The 22937-nt window shown below is 43.8% G+C and overlaps 1 protein-coding gene across 10 annotated transcripts in view; it reads left to right on the top strand.

The window, feature by feature from the left end:
- The window catches only part of Bcl11a (BCL11 transcription factor A), a 96274-nt gene that overhangs the window by 61932 nt on the left and 11405 nt on the right, over window positions 1-22937 (top strand). For 6 of the 10 annotated variants that reach the window (XM_026412635.2, XM_077791953.1, XM_026412634.2 and 3 more), the window contains one exon: window positions 19137-19238. The exons of the other annotated variants lie outside the window; for them this stretch is intronic. In XM_026412635.2, the coding sequence (XP_026268420.1) occupies window positions 19137-19238 (102 nt within the window). The remainder of the gene's footprint in view (window positions 1-19136; window positions 19239-22937) is intronic. 10 annotated transcript variants of the gene reach the window in all.

Here is a 22937-nt window from a genome sequence, read left to right as displayed (position 1 = left end):
ACCCAAGGTTAAAAGTAACAGCAAAGAGAAGGATCTGAGAGTTTAGCATCTAATTCTTCTTCATTGTGCTATTTGAGACTCAGGAGACTCCATCCTAGAGCTGGGGAAATTGAGTCAGACAACCTCAAAAGGCAGATGTTATCGGATACCTGGAGTTGGAAATGACTGTATTTTTGTGTTTGTGCTATCTGACCGTGTTCCTCTTCATATATGTGGACGAAATTCTTGTCTAGATTTCCCATAAAAGGTTCATAAATTTCTAGTCTTCACTCTTCTGCAGCTTCCTTAGATAGCATAGTTGATGTGGAGTATCATTGCATGAAAATTAAACCTCTTGCTTTTTACAATTCACTGCTCATAAAGAAGGGAGTGAGTGTGGTTACTTTGAACGCCCTCATTAAAGGCCAGTTTGGCTGCCAGAGAGTAGGGCTAACTCAAGGGGGACCAGCCATGACTCCTCTTTCATGCCTTTTGGGGTTTTATTATGGATTTCATAAGGGCATCGTATAGTTTTTCCTTAATCCCATTCTATGCTCCTTTTAAAATAGCTAACGTTGATTAGTGTATTCTGTTATTTATAGTCTTCTGGAAGGATCCCATGGGAAGATAATCTCCATGCAGATGACAAAAAAGTAACTGCCCACTACGGCACTTCCCCTGCAGAGTTTTCCTCTTATACTCATGGTGAGCATCAAAGGCTGGCTGGACACCCAAAAGCCTGACTGGAGGCACAGCCTGGGCCGTGCTGACATTAGCATGAGGAACTTAGCTAATTGACTTGCAAAATATAGGTTAGGGAGTTTTATGGGATATCAAATTATCTTACACTTTCCCTGATTAAAGACAAAATATTATATTAAGTAGATCATTATATGGGTAAAAGGTTAGAACTTCGCACTTAGGGGTGTCGTGCTTTTGCTCCCCTCCTGCCTTGTGGCACATAACAAATTGAAGGCCGGGAAGCTTGTCGTTCACAGAGCTCTGAATGTCTGGACACCGAGTGAGGTTTCCAGGAGCGTTCCAGAAGGGGTGCTTGCCTTGGCTCGGTACTTCCTGAGTCTTTATGATTCTGATAGAATAGTCATCTCAAAATTAAGTATTAATTTGTTCAGATTCCATTTCTGTCAGCAAGGAAAAGGGGCGTGGGCAATGGGCAGAGCAGTGGCCAGGTTTGAAAGGCACAGTGATGTGTCTCAAGCTGCATGTGAGGAGTGGTCTCAGGGTGCTGCAAAAGTTGGAAGGGAGTGGTCATTCTAAGGTTGTGGGCTACTTCTCTGTCACACTGTTGTGCTTTGGTCAACTTCAGGAAGACCTTAGTCAATCCTGATGTGAGATGATGTTTCCATGTATCTGATCATAATCTACCAGCCAGCCCATCATGCTACCACCATTTCTGTGCATTATTTCAAAGCCCAAGGATTCACATCCGCCTCTGGGTTCGTGGAAAGGGACAATGTTAAGACTTTTCTGGAATGTACCCATTTTCTTTCAGTATCTTAGTTTGGTATGCTTTAGAAATTATGTCTCTTAGGACTGTGTGTGTGTGTGTGTGTGTGTGTGTGTGTGTCTAAATATAGTTTCTTCAGTCTCTCACTTCCTTACTTAACTACACATATGTGCATGAAGTGAGCTCTAGAATGGGGCCACCCCTTCTCCCTTATTGTGTGAGAAGAAAGCACTGTTGCCAAATTGGAGGTGGGACAAGGTGGGCTAGAGGAACTGTGATTGGTGTTTTAATTTGATGTGTTGGGGAGAGAACAAATCACAAGTCATTCTTGGGGAATGGACCATGGTCCACCCATAGAACAAGGACCCTGAGGCCCACTACTAGTCTTCTTCACAGAATGCCTCGCGTACAGCAGCCATTCAGTCAAGTCCCTCTCAGGATGGAAGAGAGCTTGTCACAGTTCTCCACTCTTCCCCTGCTGATAGAAAAAGGGCTCAGGGAACCTTGTGTAGTTATAGAAATAGATCCATAAATATGCAAAAAAAAATCATCTCCCTTTCTCGATGAGAAAGAAGAGAAGCAGAAGAAGAAAGGTGAGGAGGGAGATACTCAAATGAAGAATTTCATTTCTTCTCTTAACATGACAAATGGGATCAGGTTTTTTTTTTTTTTTTTTTTTTTTGGTGGTGCTGGGGATTGAACCCAGGGCCTTGTACATGCGAGGCAAGCACTCTACCAACTAAGCTTTGTTCCCAGCCCCAGGTGTAACAGTATGTATTTCCAAGGGCAGCAAAGCCCTCTCCTTGGTGAGGGGTGCTCCTGGAGGACCTGTAATAGCTGTTTGACTGAAGGGAAACACTTGCCTTCTCTGGGTTGAGCTCAGCCCATTGTTCACAAGGGGCATTGCTGGTATTTATAGACCATGTGTGACAGTCCCCAGTGAAAGGCAACTTCACTTCTCACCCCAGAATAGTAAGCGTTGTTTCTCATATCTAGGTTGCTGGGACAGCTTCCTAGGAACCCAGTATTCAGCAGCTTTGTGACGTTGGATGGAGGGTTATTCTGTTTAAATGAATCGATCAGTTTTTGCTATTTTTCATGTTATTTTCTGGTTTTAGAAATTTAGATTTTGTCCTCCCAGGCAAGATCTCAATGACAAGAGATCTGCCTTGGCTTGGACAATCCTGTTTTTTTTTTTTTTTTTCCCCAGTTAGCTTAAAGTCACGGATGGCTCTCCTGGGACTGCCATCTGGAAGCCATTGGCCAAGCTGACAGCATCAGGATGTCTTTGGAGGCATGGCTCTATTGGGGTTACTGGCCCCCTGCAACTGTGGCTGACAACATCCTTAGTACTCTTGCTGGGGACACCTTGTTTCCCCCTTCCTAGTCTCTGTGCCACAGAAAATTCTGGCTTTGTGTGAATGCATTCTGAGTGGGATCTATAGCATTCCATCCCACCCCATCCCATTGCATGTCATAAGCTATCTATTATAAGGCCAGACTCCCTTTTGTTTACGAGGACCTCAAAGAAAGGGGTACTGTTTAGGGAACTAGGCTTTGGCCTGGTGAGATAAGTCAACTGTGGAACTCTGGTTGCAAGGGCTAGTTTGCTCTTTGGGGACTGGGCTTTGTTGTTGTTGTTGGTGGTGGTGGTGGTTGGGGAGTGCAAACAGTTTTTATATCTCCTATTTAGATTGAAACAATGGTCTCTTTGGGCCACATCCTTAGCAAGTGCCTCAAAGGACTTCTTTTTGTCTTGACCTTGATGAAATTTAGAGTATACAAGTTCATACATACATGGTCATGGACACACTCCCTCCTCCCCCATTACATCCCATAATGAGCTATTCCTCAGTGAGAATTCCTATAATTTTGGAGGTCTTACATTGGGATGGTGATGAGGGTGGGCAACCTCAGCCCCTTTTGCACTTTACCTGAGTTGTTAACCTTCCCCCTTTCTTCTGTCCCTCCATGGTCCCCTTTCCCATAAGGAAAACAAAAAACAAAACACGTAAGCCATGCTGGCGGTATAGACTTGATCTCAGCCTCCCTAGGTGCACCTGTTGACTGGTACAAAAAAACGGGAAAATATTTTTTTAAAAGGAGAAGGTGGCGTGGGACTAGTTTCTGTTCCACAATCACTACTGTTTCAGTAAGAAGCAGCCTGGTTTATCTGTCACACCGACTTCCCTTTCTAGTGAGTGTGTCCATTTTCTATAGGAGAGGACCCTGATTGTCGGGGGGAGGGAAAGGAACCCGGGTGAGAGAAGGGAGATTGTAGGAAGCAAGGATGAGAAAAGAGAGGTGGAAAGGAGAGGAAGGGGGGGGGGAGGAGAGAGGACAGGGGGGCAAGGGAGCATTGGAATTTGAGCTATATTTAGCTGAATGTGAGCATAGATTCCATTAGGCTCCTTGGCTATGGGGAAACAGACTGTGCCGACCTTCTTGTAACTTCCTATGAAGCGCCCGTGGTGGCTGAATTCTCTGACACTGGCAGAGTCTGGACAACCCTGCCAGCTCCTGGAAGGGCCACCCAACAACTGTCACAGGCGAAGCATCACAAGCATGAGCTGTCGATAGTGACCTGCATTTGCAGAAAATCTGAGGGCTTCCTAATTAACGGAGGAGCTCTAAATGAGACTAAAGCAGCTAGACAAGCCCCCTCACACTCGGTAAGTGTCGCGATGCAGATAATCATTACATCTAACAAGCTTCTGATTTTCAACAGAAGCGATGGGGACCAACTCGCTTACAATGTGGTTCGGTTGCAAGAGGGGGAGAAAGCAACCGAGAAAGAAAAAGGAAGAAGGAAGGGAAGAAAGAAAGAACTAGGAAAAAAAAATAGGAAAGAAGAATGAAAAGAAATCTGCACTCTAGTGCTTGGAGTGAAGGCTCAAAGCTCCTGACTGAATTCTGTCTTTGTTGCTAGCCAAAGCATTCTGATACATCTTCTGTTTTAGATTTTTCCTTACTGTAATCTATGTCTGTTAATATGCCAGTTCATTCGTTTGACGTTTCCTGGAGACGAGCATCCTCTGTGTTATTTCTGACCACTGCAGCATTCCACAGGGTCTGAATTGTTGAACGTGGTGTGCCAACTTAAATAGTACAATCAAAACATGAGATGGAGACAACAATTGATTCGGGTTCTACCTTGGATGGAGAAATAAACCTGGGTTGGAGGGAACTGCAGCTGTAGCAGGGGACTTGCCTGAGATCATTTGGGGCTTGCCTGGACTTAGGCCTCCTGGCCCTGGCTCTCTGCACAGGGCAGCTGCATTTGAGTCCTGGTTTAAGGTATTGATTTAAACTAACTCTCAGAGGCCTGAGTGAAGCTGATCATTTATGTGTCTTCTTTTCTGGGTGTTTCCCCTGTCAAGACCTTTCCTCTTCGCATGTTTGTTAGAGGGTAAAGGGCTGTGAACCCTGTTGACCAGTATCGTTTAGGAAGCGCAGGGTTAAGGAGCAGTGTGTCTCTCCTGCCTGCATTGATTTTCCCCAAACTACCCACAGTATCCTTGCAATTATTCATGGGAAATAAAATAATATAAATCACGCTACCTGATTCTTCTCAAACATCTCACAAAGTAATCACAGGCTGAAATACGGGTTTTCTTGCAGTGTCTTTATCAGTAAATCAGATTTTGAACATTTTATCAGCAAAAGTTAGATTTAAGCATCATTCCTGTAAGGTTTGAAAGAAAGATTTGTTTCAGTGGGGACTCTGCCAATCAATGATCTTCCAGCTTGACTCTGCTATCAATTATTGCGGCAATTATTTGTCTAGTTGGATATTTAAAATGTCATCAGAAAGAGATGATTACATATTCCAGAAAGCAAGGCACTGTATAATCAGATGAACTGAATCCAGTTAAATGTAGTGTGGGACCAACCTGTCCTTCAAAGTAGAATTCTTGAGCTACCACAGAAGCAGCAGCCTTCTGCCCTGCTTTCAGGCAGCTGATCTTAACCTTGGGATGCAGTGTGCTGTTGGGGTCAGGTGATACTCAATTATGGGGAACTTTCCAAGTCTGAAAATGGAATTGCTCCTTCAGAGACACAAGAAGTACATTTTGGTTATCTTGTTCAATTCATCTGCAAATCTATAAATAAGCAGTCCCTCTATTCTTCTTGCTTCCTGTGGATTTAAATGCCAAATCCTGATTTGTGGCAAACTTGTCACATGCCCCTTTCCCACTCTCGATGCCGGGTGCCCAGGAACTAAGCAGTGGCGTGGAAATTACAACTGTTTAGAAGCCAAGAAAAAGCTCCATTTCTCACTTTTCTCCAGTTCCGGATATTCTCGGCCCTGCTCCATCTCTCAGTCTCCCCCCCACACACCTCCTCCACTGCACACCCTCCTTCTGTCCGCTCCATGAACAGGAAACTGAAATACAGCTCCAATTTTTGTTTTTAAATGGAGGAAGAGAAACCACAACCTGAACAAACAACCCAAAAAAACTCCAACCAAATAAAACCCCCTAGAGTGGCCCTACATGTACTGAGCATGTAGAAATCCCCCTTTAACACGTCTGCGGCCTCTTTCTAAGTCACAAGTGCCCTGATGAGCAAGTGACAACCACGTGCTCAGCTGGGACACCAAAATCCATCTCCATCCTTTTGGTACCGGGTTATAACTGACCAGAGGTTCCACGGAAGGTCTGTGTATCTGGGCGGGGTTCCTAAGTTTGAGGAACTGTAGGGCTCTCTGTCTATTGAGGCTTTCCTCAGTTCACTTCTCAGCATGCTGAGCTCTTTTCTTTCCAGGGCATCCTGGTGGTCCAGATCCCTGACCCCCAATAGCATAAAACACACTGGGTGGGTGGGTGGGGGTCTGTTAGAGAATTAATCTCACCTGGGGTTGGGCGGGGGATAGAAGCCTTTGGAAACACTGGAGCCCTAGGTTGTATGGGCCAGAGAGTGTAGAGAAGAAAAGACGGTGGGGTGGAGTACTCATGGAGAAGAGGTGCTGTCTCTGCTGTAGTTATCTTTTTGGGGGGCGGGGGGTTGCTGTGGAGAGCTCTGTCATCCCTGTCACCCCCACCCCCCACCCCCATCCCCCGCTTGTGGCCTGGGTGGCCTCAAGTCCACAGCCATGATTTCTTATTCCAGGGCTCCTGCCAGTTGTTGCCTGGGAAGCTCTGACCTCTGGGAGCACACCAGTGCTTTGTGTTCTTTCTTTTACGGTCACCTCTGGGCTTCACCAGAATCTGGTGCAACTTGGGTGACAAGGTGTGGGCTGTTGCAGGTGCCCTGCCTCCATCTGAGGCAGAGAGCCAGTTAAGCACAGCCTGGAAACCTTTAATGTGACTTCTACAGCTAGCTTTCTGGCCTTATTTTAAGCCCCTTTAATAGAGCAAAACTATTTAGTTTTTGAATGGATGGACTTCACACTGTTCTTTCTTTAGGGACAGAAAGATAGGGGTAGAGGTAGGGAGTGAGAATAGAGGAAAGCGTAGAGGAATGCTTAGAAAAATTTGATAAGAGGGAAAGGAAAGGGCCCCAGACTAGTAATTTGGGACAAATTCATCAGAAAACTTGAAGGAAATTTGACATCCATTGTGGCTCTTCTAACTGTGTAATTACATGACATTTGGAAAGTGAATTATTAACCTGATTGTCCATAACAACCATTGAGTAAATAAATACACAATTAGAGATTGCCAAAATAGTACAGTGAACCAGTGGGCCAGAAGCCACTTTCAAGGGGCTATAATCATCTCCTAGTTCAAGGCTGACCCGAAGGCTTCTTGGTTAGTGAATCATTTACTAGGGAGATATCCACCAATTAAGGAAGGAAAGGAAGGTTTTCCCTTGGTCACCGCTGGGTGCACGTTTGGGTCCTTCCAGCAGGTCATTTAGAATAGCTCTCCAACAGGAAGAAAAGTTCACTGCATAGCACTGCATACCTGGCCAGGACAGGTAGATGATGTAGTCTTGGTTCTCAGAAGGCTTGACCATCAATTGGGGAGCCAGTGATAGTTTCCTGATGGTGAGTTGGAGTCCTGGATCCTAGAGAAATGTAGTGGAGAGCCAGGGTCAGAAGACAGGCAAACCCAGTGCAGCCCCTTATGTTTTCTAACCAGTTGGCTTTGTGTCTGCAGCCCCCTGACCTTTGCTCCCCTCCACGGCCCCACCCTTGGTGCAGAGGGAGCAATAATCTCAGTGGGGCCTCTTCCCGGGGAAGTCCACAGCCTGCTCCAAGCTGAAGGAGCCGCCAGAGTCAGCCAAGAGCCGCAGGCCATCAGTGCAAAGTACGATTTAACAAAAGCAGCTTTTGAGTGAGAAAGCTGAGTGGAGTTGTCTCAACCTGTCAACTTCAGATTTCTTTCCTCCTCTCCATAAATCAAAAAACGGTTGGTGGAAGGGAGGGACAGAAGCGTTTCATTTTCAGATTTTGTAAGAAAATAAAATCAAATCAAAAGAGCCTGTCCCACGCTGATACCTTACATGCCAGGTTTGAGCCTGAGGCAAATTTTTGTGGCCATGTAATAAGCCTTTTTAAAATGGTGACAGACCCTTGACTCTTTGCCTTGAATTACATTGATAAAAGACATTTTATTGCGTTAGAGCTGGGGCAGGAGTACAGGATGGTTCTTGCCTGGTCGGCCTCTTTGAAACCACGTCAGCCCTGCTGTCCACACTCCCCACCGCCTGACAGGGTTTGAGCACCATGGCAGCAGAGATCTATGGGCCGGTGACAGAGGGGGCTTTCTACCTGGCAGTTGAAGATTGAGGCCGTGGAAGCAAAAAGATTTCAGCCTGAGGGGCTTGTTACAGGAGAGTTGAGTCTTCCACATTCCTAGTAGACCTGAGAGATGGTGACATTGGTGGCCTCAGGTCAGCCTCATGGTTGGGACCCCGGGGAACTGGAGCCTTGCAGGGAATGCTGGACCTCCGTCTAGAACCTGTTTCCCAAGCAGCCTCAGAGAGATTGAGAATAAAAAATGATCCTGTGGGGTACTTTTAGTCCCCCTTGATATCTGTGGACGATGGCCCCTTCGCCCAGAGAGGCTAGGTGTCCGTGAGTCCCTAGTTGGCTCAAAGGACAGAAAGGTGTTGACAATGGTGTGTCCTTGGTTTGAGGAGCTTGGGGGTGTCTGGGAACCTGGGCTGTTACTCCCGCTGCATCAGCACAATTAATAAACCCCCAGAGCAGCCAGCAGCACCCCACCCCATGGATTGGGGCCTCTTGAGTGATTGCAGATTCTACCTGCAGGCATCTCCTTTTTGTTCAGGGGACTCTTTCTGGATTGGTTGGGGGGTATAAATGAAGGATTAGGAACTGGATAAAAAGCCAGGAAAATAACCATGAAGCCAAGAAAACAAGCCTGTCTTTTGTTTCCGTGGGATGCTGTCAGAGAGATTAGGGCTGCTCTGTGCCTGGGAGGCGGGAAGGTGCTGAGGGACTGAGGAGACCGGTAGCAGTTGCTGCCTGCCCCGGGCAAAGGCCTGTTTCTGAAAGAAGGACTCGCTGTCATGGGACAAGGCCTGTCCTCCCAGCACCGGAACCCTCCTTGATTCAGCCTCACCTCAGGCGAGAGGGCAGCCTAGTTTTGTTCCTGAAGAAATGTCAGAGCCTGACCTGCTAGACCATTTTTTTTTTTTTTTTAGCTTTGAAACCTTAAATTAGTTCTCATAATTTCCAAGCTGTTCTGTGTTAGCCACAGGACGTAATAGGTTTTAATTCTGGAGAATGGTCAGTTCTGTTTCTCTTAGCCAAGAATGTCACAGAGTCATAGCTCCATACTGGGGGTCTTCCCCACCTTCCTTGAAGTATGCACACCACTTTATAGTCCCTGAAATGCAAACAGTTGCCGTTAAGTGGCTGTGATGACACATTCTCCAGTGGCCCACTTTGGGGGCTTCTAAGGTGAGTGGTGAGAAGTAGTGGTCCCCACGTAGGGGGCAAGGTTCTAAGGCCCAACTGTGCCCTCACTGCTTGCAGCAGGATACTTCTAAGAGTTTCCATTTCCTTCTTGGGGAAGGTCAGCACATTCTTCCCTAAGAAGGCCAGGAGGCAGGAGTCTCTGGCTCTGTTAATAGTGGAAGAGTCTTGCCAGGGTCTTCCTGGGCCTGCTCATTCTTCTGGCTCCCTTCTTCATTGAAGAGCTGCACAGATCAGTCATGGAAGATAAGACCAGAAAGCTCCCCAGCTAGCTGGGCTGCCATCTTGCTTGGGCCTTCTCACATCTCCTGTGTGTATCTGCCCTTTCCTGTTGCTCTCTGCCTCCATTGGGCCAAGAACAAAACCTCAGTGGTCTTTGTGTAAGCATTATATTTGGTTTTCTGTATCTTATTCTCGTATTTTTAGTTGACTGATCAAAGTGGTGATATAGAGCCCGTGTGGTGGTGCTCCTCTGAAATCCCAGTGGCTTGGGAGGCTAGGACAGGAGAATTGAGAGTCCAAAGCCAGCCTCAGCAACTTCAAGGTGCTAATCAACTCAGTGAGACTTTGTCTCTAAATAAAATACAGAAAAGGGCTGGGGATGTTGCTCAGTGGTTGAGTGCCCCTGAGTTCGATCCCTGGTACCAAATAAATAAATTTTTTTTAAAAAAAGTGGTGATATAGAGGGCTGGGGTTGTGGCTCAGTGGTAGAGCGCTTGCTGAGCATGTGTAAGGCACTGAGTTCGATCCCAATACCACATTAAAAATAAATAAATTAATTAATTAAATAAAGGTATTTGTGTCCATCTACAACTAAAAAAAAATTTTTTTTTAAATGATGATATAGAGGCATAAATGACCTTTTTTTCTGAGTTGACACAGATAAAAAAAAGGCGAGGGGTGACTCTTCAGAGTAATTTGGGAGTTGTGTGTTCTGCTGGCTTTGATAGACAAGCCCTTTGCCCTGGCAGGTATTATCAGAATTAAAAGTTTGCTAAGCAAATGGTCATTCTCATTGGCTCCATCTTCTACCCTCAGGCATCTAATGCGTAAGTAGGTGGGGCTAGGGGCTGTCGTCACTCCTGTGTGGTTTTCAAGGTGTCTGAGATTGTGATCTTTCCATTTTCTTCTTCATTTCGGGGGCCAGGGTGTCTGTGAACACATCCTGTGTGACACTGGACAGTCTGGGAAAAAGCAAAGTGTCGCGCGAGCAGCTTCTCACCTCGGAGGCATTGCAGCTTCTCACCTCGGAGGCATTGATTGCAAGTGCGCCCCACTTTCAGAAGGCCCAATACACACCAAAACCTCATCAATGGAAACTGATAAATTAGAGGGTGATTTTTCACATTACAGAAAGATTGTTAACTTTTCAAAAGGTTTCACCACAGGGTTCCTTTAATAGTTAGCTCCCCCACTGAATTTAAAGTGTTTGTTTACAGATCATTAACTACTTGACAGAGAGGATGTTGGGGGGGGGGTGTGGAGAACGCACTTAAAAGGTAAAATGTTAGAAGCCCTGCCAATTTTCGATGAGCTTGGGAGGGTGACGAAACCTCTCTGAAGTTCTGTCGGTTAGCAAATGTGATTCAGTTTACAGAAATTCATTTTATGCAGGACTTTCCAGGAACCCTCTATGCTAGTCCAGGGCTGGGACCACAGGGTGCTGGGGCTTTGCTGCCCTGGTTGGAGATGGCTGTGAAGAGGACTTATATTTCTTAGAGCCCTGGGTATGCTCTCGTGAACAGTAGGTAGCGGGCTCTGGCGCAAGGCCGAGTTTTGCCACTGGCCTTCTGGCACGGGCTGCGGAGACCTTTTCCCTTGACATTTAGCCTGGGTGTGTGGGAAGTTTCTTCCTGGTTCTCTGACCTTCATTCTAATTGGTTCAGCACTTTACCTGGGCTTCCTCCTTGAAGCTATGTCAGGTGAATTTTGCAAGCCTGGGCCCCTGCAGATTGAAATTCACCATCAGGCTTACATCCCAATCTAGGAATTAGCACAGGATCTAGGCTCAGGCCCAGCCCTGCTCTCTTATAGGTCCTTTCTAATCCCCACAAGGTCCCCAGGGAATAGGCCCATCCTTGGTGAGGTTCATGGCCCTTTGAAGCTCAGAGAGGCCTGGGAAGTGAGGCAGGCATCACCATCGGATCCAGCTTTGATGACCCTTCCCCACAAAGAAGAAAAGAAAAGAAAAAGAGAAGACTTAGGCCATAATGTGGATAGAATTTACTCAAATTGAGAAGTGGCCAGGGGGTGGCAGTTAGAATGGAAATACCAAGATTTTTGGCTTTGCTTCGGCAATAAAAGAATCTGGGGAGGGGCCGTGGTGAGACTCAAGGCATTTGGGCAAAGGCATCTTTAAAACTAGTCCCCAAGTTTCTCCAAACAGCCTGAAAAATACCTCTAATAGAGGAACGTGCTTGTGTGTGTACACAGAATCCTTAGATAAGGGCTCAGAGCTGGAGTAAGTTTCCCCCACATCCTCCCCATAGGTTTGAAGAGCAGAATGAAGAGAAATTTGGAGGGAAGGTCAAGTTGATGATGGAAGAGACAAAGCTGTGTAGGAAAATCTCAACATTTCTTGCAGTCATTTGTTGAAAATGTTTCAGCAAGTATGAGCCCATCTTAAACTGGCAATGACACATCTGAAATAGATTATTTAAGCCAGGGAGGCAGTATTGAAAAGAAGAACATGGCTATCAACACTTGTTTGTCTGACTCAGGGGAATGAAACATAGTGGATTCTGCAGACCACCCACAATCCATCAGGGAAGGCAAATTCGAGGTGGGGGGTGAAATGAAACAGGACAGATGCACTTTCCTAGAGTTTCCCAATAATCCACATGCATGTGTCCCTTATTTTAAGAAAATGTGGTGTTTGAAAATATGATCTTGCAAAAGCTAAAGACTCCACAAAAGTCCTCAGAGGATTTATTTAGATAATTTAGCCTCTTCTATCAACTGGATGAATGAGTGTGCAATTTTTTTGATTTGAATGTAACTGCTTGTTGAGCCCCTATACATCTTGGGTTTTGCTTCTCTCTGGGCACTGATGCCTACTTTTTCTTTTTGTCCAGAAAGTTCTTCTCTTGGCTCTCTAGGTCTAGTTCTTAAGTTATACCCTCCCTTCCAAAGAGAAGCATATGTGGTCAGTATTCTTTTTCCAGTGGGTTCTGCATTCAGGGACTCAGTCAACCTTAGATTGCAAATATTTGAAAAAAATAAAATGGCATCTATACTGAGCATGTACAGATATTTTCTTGACATGATTCCCTGGACTATACAACTATTTACTTAGCATTTGCATTGTTTTGGATAATGTAAGTCATGCAGAGATTACTTAAGTGTAGTGGAGGACTGCATGGCATATGTATTGTGTCATTTTATGTGAGGGACTTGAGAATATGCATATTGGGATATCCTAGAACCCATCCCCTGTGGATACTGGGGACCCTCTGTAATTTCTCTTTGAATTTCCATAGCAGTTTTCCTGTGCCTTTCTTATGACACACTTTCTACACTGCAGTAGGGTAATTTCTGTGCAGGCCTTATCTTCTCTGCTAGATGTAGGTTCCTGTGGGGAAGTCTGCTTCTGAGTTTTCTTTGTGCTACCCACAGAGGCTGGCCCATTGCTTTGGGCATTGTAGGCACTCCGTAAATATTTGTTGAATGAATGCATGAAAGAATGAATGAATGGGATTTATCCTGGGAACACACATTTTGCATAGTAAGGTACATGGTTAAACAAACAACAAAAAAAATTGTCCTAAGACAATTTGTCTTTTTATGCAGCTGCCCTTCTAGTCTCCTAGATAAGTCTCTCCTTTCTAAGGCAAAAGCTTAAAGCGTAATAAAAATTTATCTAATTCACGATCAAGTGAAAATACTTTGGGCCCAGAGCCAAAGAATATTATTGGAGTGAACTTTTTTCAACACCCTAAATTTAACCAGCTGGAATTCTTTTTTTAAGTACCATCCTATTCAACCTTTTGAAATGAAGGATTTGCCTTTTAGTGGGAAATCTGCATTTCAACACAAAGATGGAACACAATGTCTTTGGTTTAGTTATTCTTCAGAAAAGCAAGCTCTTTTTTTTTCTTTTTTTGAATTATATGCTTTGCTTATGTTAAAGACACAGATTGCAGAAAATTTTGTTTAGGCCTGACAGATTGGTGCCTTGTATCTCTCTCTCCCTTTTTTTTTCATTATTATAGATAAAGGGGCATGAAAGATGCCATCTTTCTCTTCCCCCCAATTGAGAGAGGACTCAGGATGAGCACTCTTAAAGGTGAAATTAGTAATCTGTTTTTTGAATAATCAAGACTCTGAGAGGATATAATCAGAGAAAAAAAAAGAACTTAAATGAGTGATGGGTGTAATTGAAGTTGCTGGTAAACTATCAAGTAATATAAAGACCATGAACAAGTTTTAGCAAAGAAATTCTGTGGTATGGCATCTAAAATCCTTGCTTGCTTTCTCCTTTGTAGAATATACTTTTTAAAAAGCATCTTGATGTGGGGAAACAGTAGCCAGTAAAGAGAGAGAGAGAGAGAGAGAGAGAGAGAGAGAGAGAGAGATACTATAAAGGAAAAAAATGATCATGTAAATGCTCATTTCTAGAACAAAAGGGACTGTGATTTTGACACTATCAGAAGGTTAATTAGGAATTCTGTTAGCAGTGATAAAGCTGGCACATTTTCCGTCCAGATTGACACAACTCCAGACACAGGCATGGCCAGTGTTTACTCTAGAATACTCTTGGTCAGAGGACCTCAGAGAAGAGCTGGTAGTCAAGGTAGTCTGCAGGGTCAAGAGGTAGAAGCAGCTGACCAGAAAGGACATTTCGGGGGATTTACTCTCCTGTTAGATAAAGCAACTTCTAGCCCAGACAAGCTACACTTGTCTGTTGTTTTTGTGGCTGGAATCCAGCAATTGGTTTGAGAACTGGAACTGATTTTTTCAGAGAACTTTACAAGCATGTAGTGTGCACTTAAAGTGTGGCCTAGAAGGTGGCTATTGGGAGGATGGGGGGACTTGAGAATCCTGGAGCTGAAAAGGACGTACAAGTTCTTTATTTTGGCTTGTCCCCAATATAGAGATCCTTTCTGGTCTTGATGGGTTGTCTTTCATTCTCCTCTCAAGGACCTAAGGTGAAAGAGAGTTTGCAAGATATTTTTTTTTTCCACTTGAGGACACATATATCTAAAAATGCATGTTTAAGAAAATAAATATATACACACACATTTCAATGAAGAGCATATGTCTGTGTATTCTTGTGGAGAGGCTTGGGATTGAATGATATTCCTCTCCCTTGTTGTAGTGCTGGGGATGAAACCAGGGCCTCACACATGCTAGGGAAGCATTCTACCTCTGAACCACATCCCTAGTCCCTAGATCTGGCCTTTCATACCTGATAGAATTTGGGCTCCTGAAGCAGTGGTTAAGTGCGCTGGAAATGAGGCTTTGATCTTAGCTGCTTTGCATACTTGGAGATCAGAATATTACTTGTCGATTATTAGTCATTAAAGTGGTTATATTGCAACATTCAATGATTAGTTGCAGAAACAAACAGCAAGTTATAGTCGAGGAATCTCTAAGATATTCTGGTGGAACCCCAAAACTTGATTTAATGACCTTAAATTCCAGGGATATCCCACTATGTCAAAAGTTGGTACCCAAATTAGGTTAGAAATGTAAAGTGACCAATGTGTAACGTGAAATCAAAACCATACCTGATTTGTTGCAGATTTTTAATGAAATACAAATAAGCTTCATTACATTTTATTCAGCCAGGAGGGAACTTTGCAATTTAATAATGCAAAAGGCGTTTCTGAGACCCAAGTGGAATGGGTCTAGAGAGACCTTTATGAAACAGAACAGGCTGACACACCTTCTATCAGGGGAACACAAAGCTCAGGAGGAGACTGATTCCAAAGAAGGTAGCTTGTCTAGAGTCTGGAAAGATGACAGGACTCCTGTTCTTGCTCTGTCCATACAGCATGCTCAAATATTTCAGCTTTGATTTTTTTTTTTTTAAACAATGCTGGGGATCAAACCCAGGGCCTCACACATGCTATACAAGTGTCCTCCCACTGAGCCGTAGTCATTTCAGTTTTTATGCAGTAGTGAGGATGCCATCTACCTTACATTGGGTATTTTCTTATGCTAAGAGGACGCACTACTTAACAAAGAGACAGGATCTATTCCAGGTTCTCGACAATGACCCAGGGATAGAGAGTGGAACCTCTTAATTTCACATGGGGGACTGGAGATGTGGCTCAGCGGTAGCGCGCTCGCCTGGCATGCGTGCGGCCCGGGTTCGATCCTCAGCACCACATACCAACAAAGATGTTGTGTCCGCCGAGAACTAAAAAATAAATATTAAAAAAATTCTCTCTCTCTCTCTCTTTAAAAAAAAAAAAAAAAATTTCACATGGAGAGACCCTTAGGGATACCCCTGATTTTTATTCTTCCTGTCCTAAAGGAGGTGGGTCCTGGTGGAAGGGAGGACAACCTCATGGCCCATGAATCTCTGCCCAGGGAACATCAAAGCTCCCAGATCCTTACCTCTCCTTAATCTAAGATGGGACTTATTAACCTTGACGGCTCTCATCAGAGTCACCTGGAGGGCTTGTTTAACACAGATTGCTGCTTCCTCACCCTCCTGCAGTTTGTGATCCAGTAAGTCACAGGTGAGGCCTAAGAATTCGTGTTTCCAACATGCTTCCGGGTAGTGCTGATGCTGGGTCTACTCTGTGCGTTGAGAATCGCTTCCCTGAGTGTGCCAACAAAGAAATAGAGGGCAGAGCTAGACCACGCCCCTTCTCAGCTGGCAGTGGAGCCCATCTCTGCCGGGGGAGAATGGAAGGGAGGGTGGGAAGAGAAGCAGCCTTCCATCAGCACAGCTCTTTCTCCCTCTCAACGAGGGAAGGCAGAGCTGCTTGTTGGGTTTGATGCTCAGAAGCATTAATTGTGATACTTTACTTTGCCTAAGCTGTGATGAAATAATTGAAGACATCATAGGCAAGAAGTTAAACCCTAGGGAAGCTATTAACAATTGAGCATTTCCAGTTCTTGTGGGAATGTCAATTCTCCTTACCAAAGAGAATATTATGGACGTGTTTAGTGGAAGAAGCAACAAAATCAGCTGGGTTCCCAGTTGGCTCTGCTTTGACCCTCTTCCTGGAGGAAGAGAAATGCAAGGCCAAGTCTCTGGCACAAAGACAGCATGCCGCATTCTAAAGTGAATAGTGTGTTAGGCTGGTAGCAATGCTTTGCTACCTGGCTAGTTCTTAGGGGAACAGAGGTAGAGGGTGAAAGGTAGAGGCTCAGAGCAGACAGTATTTGCCAGTTGTAAAACCAAGTCAGCTCACTGGGACCTTTTGAAAGCCCCTCTCTTCATACCTGTGGGCTGTTAAGTGCTGCCCCCATGAGTTTGTTAAGTGCTGCCCAGTGCGTCAGTGGAAGGAGAGCCTTCTTTGTGGGTGTTTCTAGGCATTGAAGACCATGCAATGGGCAAGTAAGTTACTTAATTTCTCAAGGCCTCAGTTCCCCCATCTATAAAATGGAAACACAGACTTTGCAATTACTAAGATTTTGTTTTAAATTTTTCTTTTATTTTTTAGTTGTAGATGAACACAATACCTTTATTTTATTTCTTTTTATGTGGTGCCAGGGATCGAACCCAGTACCTCATGCAAGCTAGGCAAGCGCTCTACCACTGAGCCACGACCCCAGGCCCCAAGATTTTGTTTTAATATTCAAAAATTAAAACCCCTATGGGCCAGGGTTGTGCTTCAGTGGTAGAGTGCTTGCCTAGTATGCATGAGGCATTGGGTTGGATCCCTGGCACTACATAAAAATAAATAGACAAATAAAATAAAGGTTTGTTTTTTTTAAAAAAATCTAAAACCCCAAACAAACCATGATGCCAGGTAATCTAGTTCATGAGATGTCCCTTCACCACTTGATCTGGGCTGCTGTTCTGGGCTCAGCTTATTTAGTGGGACAAGCCAAACAGGGACGTGCTAGTGGCTAGCCGGGAATGGGCTAACAATTCTCCCATTTTTTTTTTTTTTCTGGAATAAGTGGCAGGGAATTTGAAATTAGACTCTCTCCCCATTTGAGGGTTCAAAGATCTTGTGGCTTTTGTCCTGGGGTTACAGATATCTAGGTAGTGTGGGTTTCCTGGGAAAAGGATTCTAGTCTCTGCAACAAACTTGCTGAGGCAAGAACAGGTGCAAAAAAAGAAAAAAAAATGGAATCTCAAGTTTTCTTGCAAATTGATGGGACTAAATTTTATCGTGAACTCTTGATTCATTTAACATAAGGAAGCAAGTGTAGGCGTACGTTTTTCCTAAGTCCAGACTTCCCACTTTTGTTGGTTCATTTTGTGGTTTATATTTTGTGTTGAGTTAGAGAGGAGGATAGGTCTCCATAGATGGTCTCAGGCTAGATGGCGTCTCCTAGATGGCCTCCCTTTGGAACCCTGCTGACAATGGATTTATGCCATCTGTGTAAGAGCTTTCTCAAGCCACACATTAAGTTCCCCATGAAAGGGAACCTTGTCCCAATTGCCCTGGCTGCATTTGTCCATGTGGTCAACACAAAGAGAATAGAACATATTTCACTCTTGGGATCTGCTATCCCAGAGTAGACCCCCAAACACTTTTAAGTGTTCTTATTATTAAGCTAATACAAAACATACTCTGTTTGCTCACATTCAAAGTTTGTTTTTCTTCTCTCCTGCCTTCCCTAGTCAACACAAACTCCAAACCTCTAGAGGAGCGTCTCTTACTCCATCTATCTTCCACTCTGTCTCAAGGTGGATATCTACATCATTAGTTAGCTGAAGGTGGATTTGGAAAACCTGGACACTTACCACAGAAACCAGATAATTCCCAGGTTGCACAAACCAAATTTCCTTTCTTACAAACATCAGTGTTAGGAATGCTTGGTTGACTGCTAGATTTATGTTTATTAGTGTGAAAAAATAACTTTTTTTTCCCCACCAGGTATGCAGTTGAATGGGGAAAGTGGGCCCTAGTTTCTGGATGTTGCTATTATTGGATGTTGGTTCTTTCCTTGTCATTTAATAAGATCCAGCACCTTCAAGGTGGGGATCCAGCCAAAGTTATTTTAGTCCCAGAAGTCTAATCTTCATTCTCCACTGCTTTGCATGATGAGAAGTCATGCCAACAGAGTACCCCATTGATAGAATTTTAGAGTGTGGCCCAACCAAGTCCAGAAATACCTGAGGCTTCCCCATCACTGAAGGTCCTGTTGTAAATATAGCATGGGGAGGGGGATGTGGGATGGGGAAGGTGGAGTGAAAGTATCCCATAAAAATGGTTCATGAACCCACTCATTTCCTATTAGCATCTTGGTTTTTGCTTGGGCTTGTCTATAAAGTCAAGTCAATGTATGCATGTAAACCAGCCTTGCAGATAAATTCCCTTTTTCCAGCCATAAATATGTAACATTATGAATTTTCTCCTTGCTATTTATATAGCAATAATAAACAAATAACAACAAATAATCAAGCAACTGAACCTAAAAACCACCCCCATACCTAAAACAAACCCTTTCCCTTTTGTCCAAAAAGTACAAAATTAAAAAACAAAACATAAACTGTGGGAAACAACTCACCACTTTCCTTTAGTTTCGGGCCTTGGGCCTATTAACTATCTGCAAGGCTGTTGTAATGATGTTAATCTATTTTAATGGAATTGAAATGTGATATCCTGTGGTTTACGATGCACATTGTTTATGGCTGCAGTGCTTGATTTTGGGTTTCTTTCACAGATAAACTTCTGCACTGGAGGGGCCTGTCCTCCCCTCGTTCTGCACATGGAGCTCTAATCCCCACGCCTGGGATGAGTGCAGAATATGCCCCGCAGGGTATTTGTAAGTTGAGCATTATTTCTTATATAAATGTCTATGTGTATAGAGATGAGAGTTTCTAGAAATTACACCTTTACTTTTTAAGTACCAGAGTTACATCTAAAACAGATTGGCACCCACATACATATTATTCCATTACTCACTTGGCACCCATACCCCCACTCCTCTCATCTCTGAGAGTCTTTTCCCTAGGGTTTTTCCTGGCTCCATGGCTGGTGGCTAGATACCTCATGAGTTCAGGGCCCATTTTATTGCTGAACATTCATTCCCATGGCCTCATGGAGGACTTTGAATTTATTCCATGGCATACCCTTTAGCAGAGGCCAGAATCACAAGGCATCAGTTTAGAGTCACTTCTGAGTTATTCTAACTCATGTTATTTATGCATTTACTTGTGTATTTGAACATGATATATATATGCACATATATGCATACACATAATTTCTGCTTATTTTTCTTCTAGTTTTAGAAGAAAATGCAAGCACTGTAGTTAAAATGTAGATTCCACTACCACCACCACCACTACCACCATTGCCCAATTTACTTAGTGGGGACCTTTGAAATTTAGTGTTCATTTATGAAAATGTTTTTTGAATGTTATTTTATAAGGTAATACAGTTTGCTTATCTTATGTAGAAACGTGGTGTGAATTATGCATGGTTAGAATGTTGGGGGGAGGGGTTTATTTCACCCCTCACCTCCCAAAAAAGCAGATTCAAGGCAATAAAGAAGTGTGACATCTAACTTTTATTTTGCAAGTACATGAAAAAAAAATTAATAACCTGCTATGGGAAGGAAAAAAAGAAAGGATCATAGAAAGGGAGTAACAGAGAGTAAAATATATTCGTAAAGGCTAGAAAGGAAACTGTTTTTCCTATAGGAGGGAAATTAGACTTACCCATCTTGTGAATGGTGTCTGCAGGGCAGGGCATGCACCCTGAGACCAAATTCAAAGCCAGTTGTTTATTTTTGTTAGCTGGAGGAAATCCCAGGCAACAAAGGGTTATTATAGGAATTTCAGAAGCCCTTGGGTCCTGAGGGTTGGGTGGTGCCTGGTTAAGAGCACCTCATCTGCCCTTCCTGCAAGCTGGGCCTTAGGCTGGGTTAGGTCACACACTGCAGAGAGTTTAAGGGGTTGGACTCCTGGTTTTGAGTCCCTACATGTTGGCTGGGTGGGAAGAACTCTACTCCTTTTACTGGGGGTGCCTGGGGCCTGCACTTGGCTGTGGGAACAGAGCCATCCTCGGAGGGAAGGGAAACGAGGGAGTGGGGAGATGGAGAGGAGGGTGGAGTTAAGAGGCCAAGGGCTGCTAGCTGGGGAAACAGTTTTTATTCTGTCTTCAGCTTGGTCTTCTGAGAGTTGGGAGTGTGATCTGATGAGTGGGAAAGTGGGAGCCTGATATAGAACCCCTGTCCTTTCCCCGCTACCCACAAAGGGAGGGTCCACGGTTTGACAATGCCCAGGCTGGCAGGACCAGTTTAGGAGTGAGCAGACAAGGTATGTGGAAATGGGTTGTGGGGTTCCAGAGGGTTCTAGGGCAAAGCTGATACCCACCCCATTCTGCTGCTTTGAGCAGCTGCCCTTGGCTTTTCCAGCCCATAGCTTTGTGGCCCCCATGGTTGTGAAAGTGGAAGAGTGACTTACCGTTGTTGTCCCCTCCTGACCCTCTAACCAGAGCCTGGGGTGGGCCTGCCCTGGGACTTTCTTCTGCATGTGTACTGGGCATGTAATGCAGTTAGTCATTACCCTCAGTGATTAATCACACCGGGTAGGAATGAAAACTCACTGGCATGTTGGACCTGATAGTTTACAGAGGGTTTTTAGATGGTTCTGTCATTTGAACCTCACAACAATTCTTTAAAGGCACTTTTTCTATGCTCATTTTACAGATAGGAGTCCTAAGGCTCAGAGAAATTAAATGACAGTCCCAGAGTCGCAAGCTAGTAAATAACAGAACCAGAAGTCCCACTTCGGACCTTCTCGTTCTTCCAAATTTTGAGGCTTAAGTCACATGACTTTTTTTTGTATTGGTGACCCACTAGAAATGGGGGTCATTCCTTCCCTTAAAATAAAATAAAACCAGGAGGTGGGCTAACAGCTGCCTTTAACCCTTTCAATGCCTTGAGTTCTTATGCTTGGGGGCCAGGTCTCACTTTATTGCTTCAAATCAAAACAATCCCAGTGAATGCCCAATGAGGCTCTCAAATCGAGAAGTTGATTTTCATCAGAGTAAATGAAGAATATTATTATATTTTACACGTCAATAAATCAATGTAGCCCTAATTTTGCCACGCAGGAAATCAATTCTGGTCTTTCTAAACCATCAAAGATGTTATGAACAAAGTAATTTCACAAATTATGGCAAGTAACACATTTATTGATGACTGCAGTTTAGGAATTTAGAATCTGTGAGCACTGTAATATAATATGGTGCACCGGCATGAGCTGAGTGAAATACAGATTATATGGTGAAATTGTAATGCATCATTTGCTATTAGTGGACTGGTAATAATTACCAGTTTCAAAGCAGCTCTTTCCGTGTAATCTTTAGTCTCAATCGTAACAGCCCTTCTCATTGACATTATGATTACACTAGCTGCCCTCATGATCTAGAATATCTAGTTGATGGGAATACTAAAGTGCGATAGTGAAAACTCTATGTTGTATCCTCATTATGAGATAAAATGCCATTTTCTCTGACCTGATGTATGAGAGGGGGAGGGATAGCATCATAGTGTTAACATACTGTAACATAATCACATAACTGGCTCTGAAAAAAATTTTAAGAAGCACAGGACAGCAAAATAAAATGGACTTTTCTTGTTGAAGCCTCTTGGAAAGGATACAAATGAGCTTCTTGACGTAGTGCCGTATGCCACAGCTCTCGGCATTTATCAGTGGCAGCATCATGGCACATACGAAACCAGCATCACTAATTATGGGTCCAGTCCTGGGTTTCAGGAGAAGATTATAAGGGTAAAATATGATTTTAAGGCATCTTGAAGTGGTGAAAGTGTGAAGGGCTGGCTTTAGCTGACAAATTTCCTTTTTATGTCCCCAATTCTGATTGTCAGGCTAAATGTATGATAATAACCCAAAGTCCTAGGGGGGCAAAGGAGAAGGCCACAGAGGGTCACAGTACTTGGAACCAGATAGTTTTGTCCCTGTCTATTTGGGAACCAAGTCATTTGTTCAGCAACAACAAAAAATTTATGAAAATACTCTCAATGAAGCTTTTTATTTCCCTTTGAAGAAAAGAGGCAAACAAAAATAGGCAGATAATGTGATACTAATGTCAGCGTTTTCTTTCAAAATCTTTCTGCCTCCCTCCCCCCACCCTTTCCACATTAGACAAATGTTTGAAACCTAATTTTAGTATCTTACCATCTAATCTTGTTAAAGAGATTTACCCAGGAGTGGGATATATTGAGTGAGATTATAAATGCATTGTAAAGTAAATTACAAGGTCAGGGCAGGAGTCCATTATTTAGACAAGTGCTTGAGCGAGGCTGGCTTGTTTTGGAATATGAGTGTTTGGGGCTCCTAAGAAGACCCTGCCAGCTTTTCTTTCTGACTTGCTAAATGGAGGAATCATATAATTGATGAATTCCTCATTCCCACTCTTTAGCTCCCTGGTGAATTCTGTCCTTTTAAAAAAGTTACTGACAAATGCTAGCTGTGGGCTGAAGGAACTCTGCTAG

The sequence above is a fragment of the Urocitellus parryii genome, chromosome 12 (assembly GCF_045843805.1).
Source record: "Urocitellus parryii isolate mUroPar1 chromosome 12, mUroPar1.hap1, whole genome shotgun sequence".
Classification (NCBI taxonomy): domain Eukaryota; kingdom Metazoa; phylum Chordata; class Mammalia; order Rodentia; family Sciuridae; genus Urocitellus; species Urocitellus parryii.
Note: the sequence above shows the minus strand (reverse complement) of the source record. Positions and strands in the feature narration are given on the sequence as shown.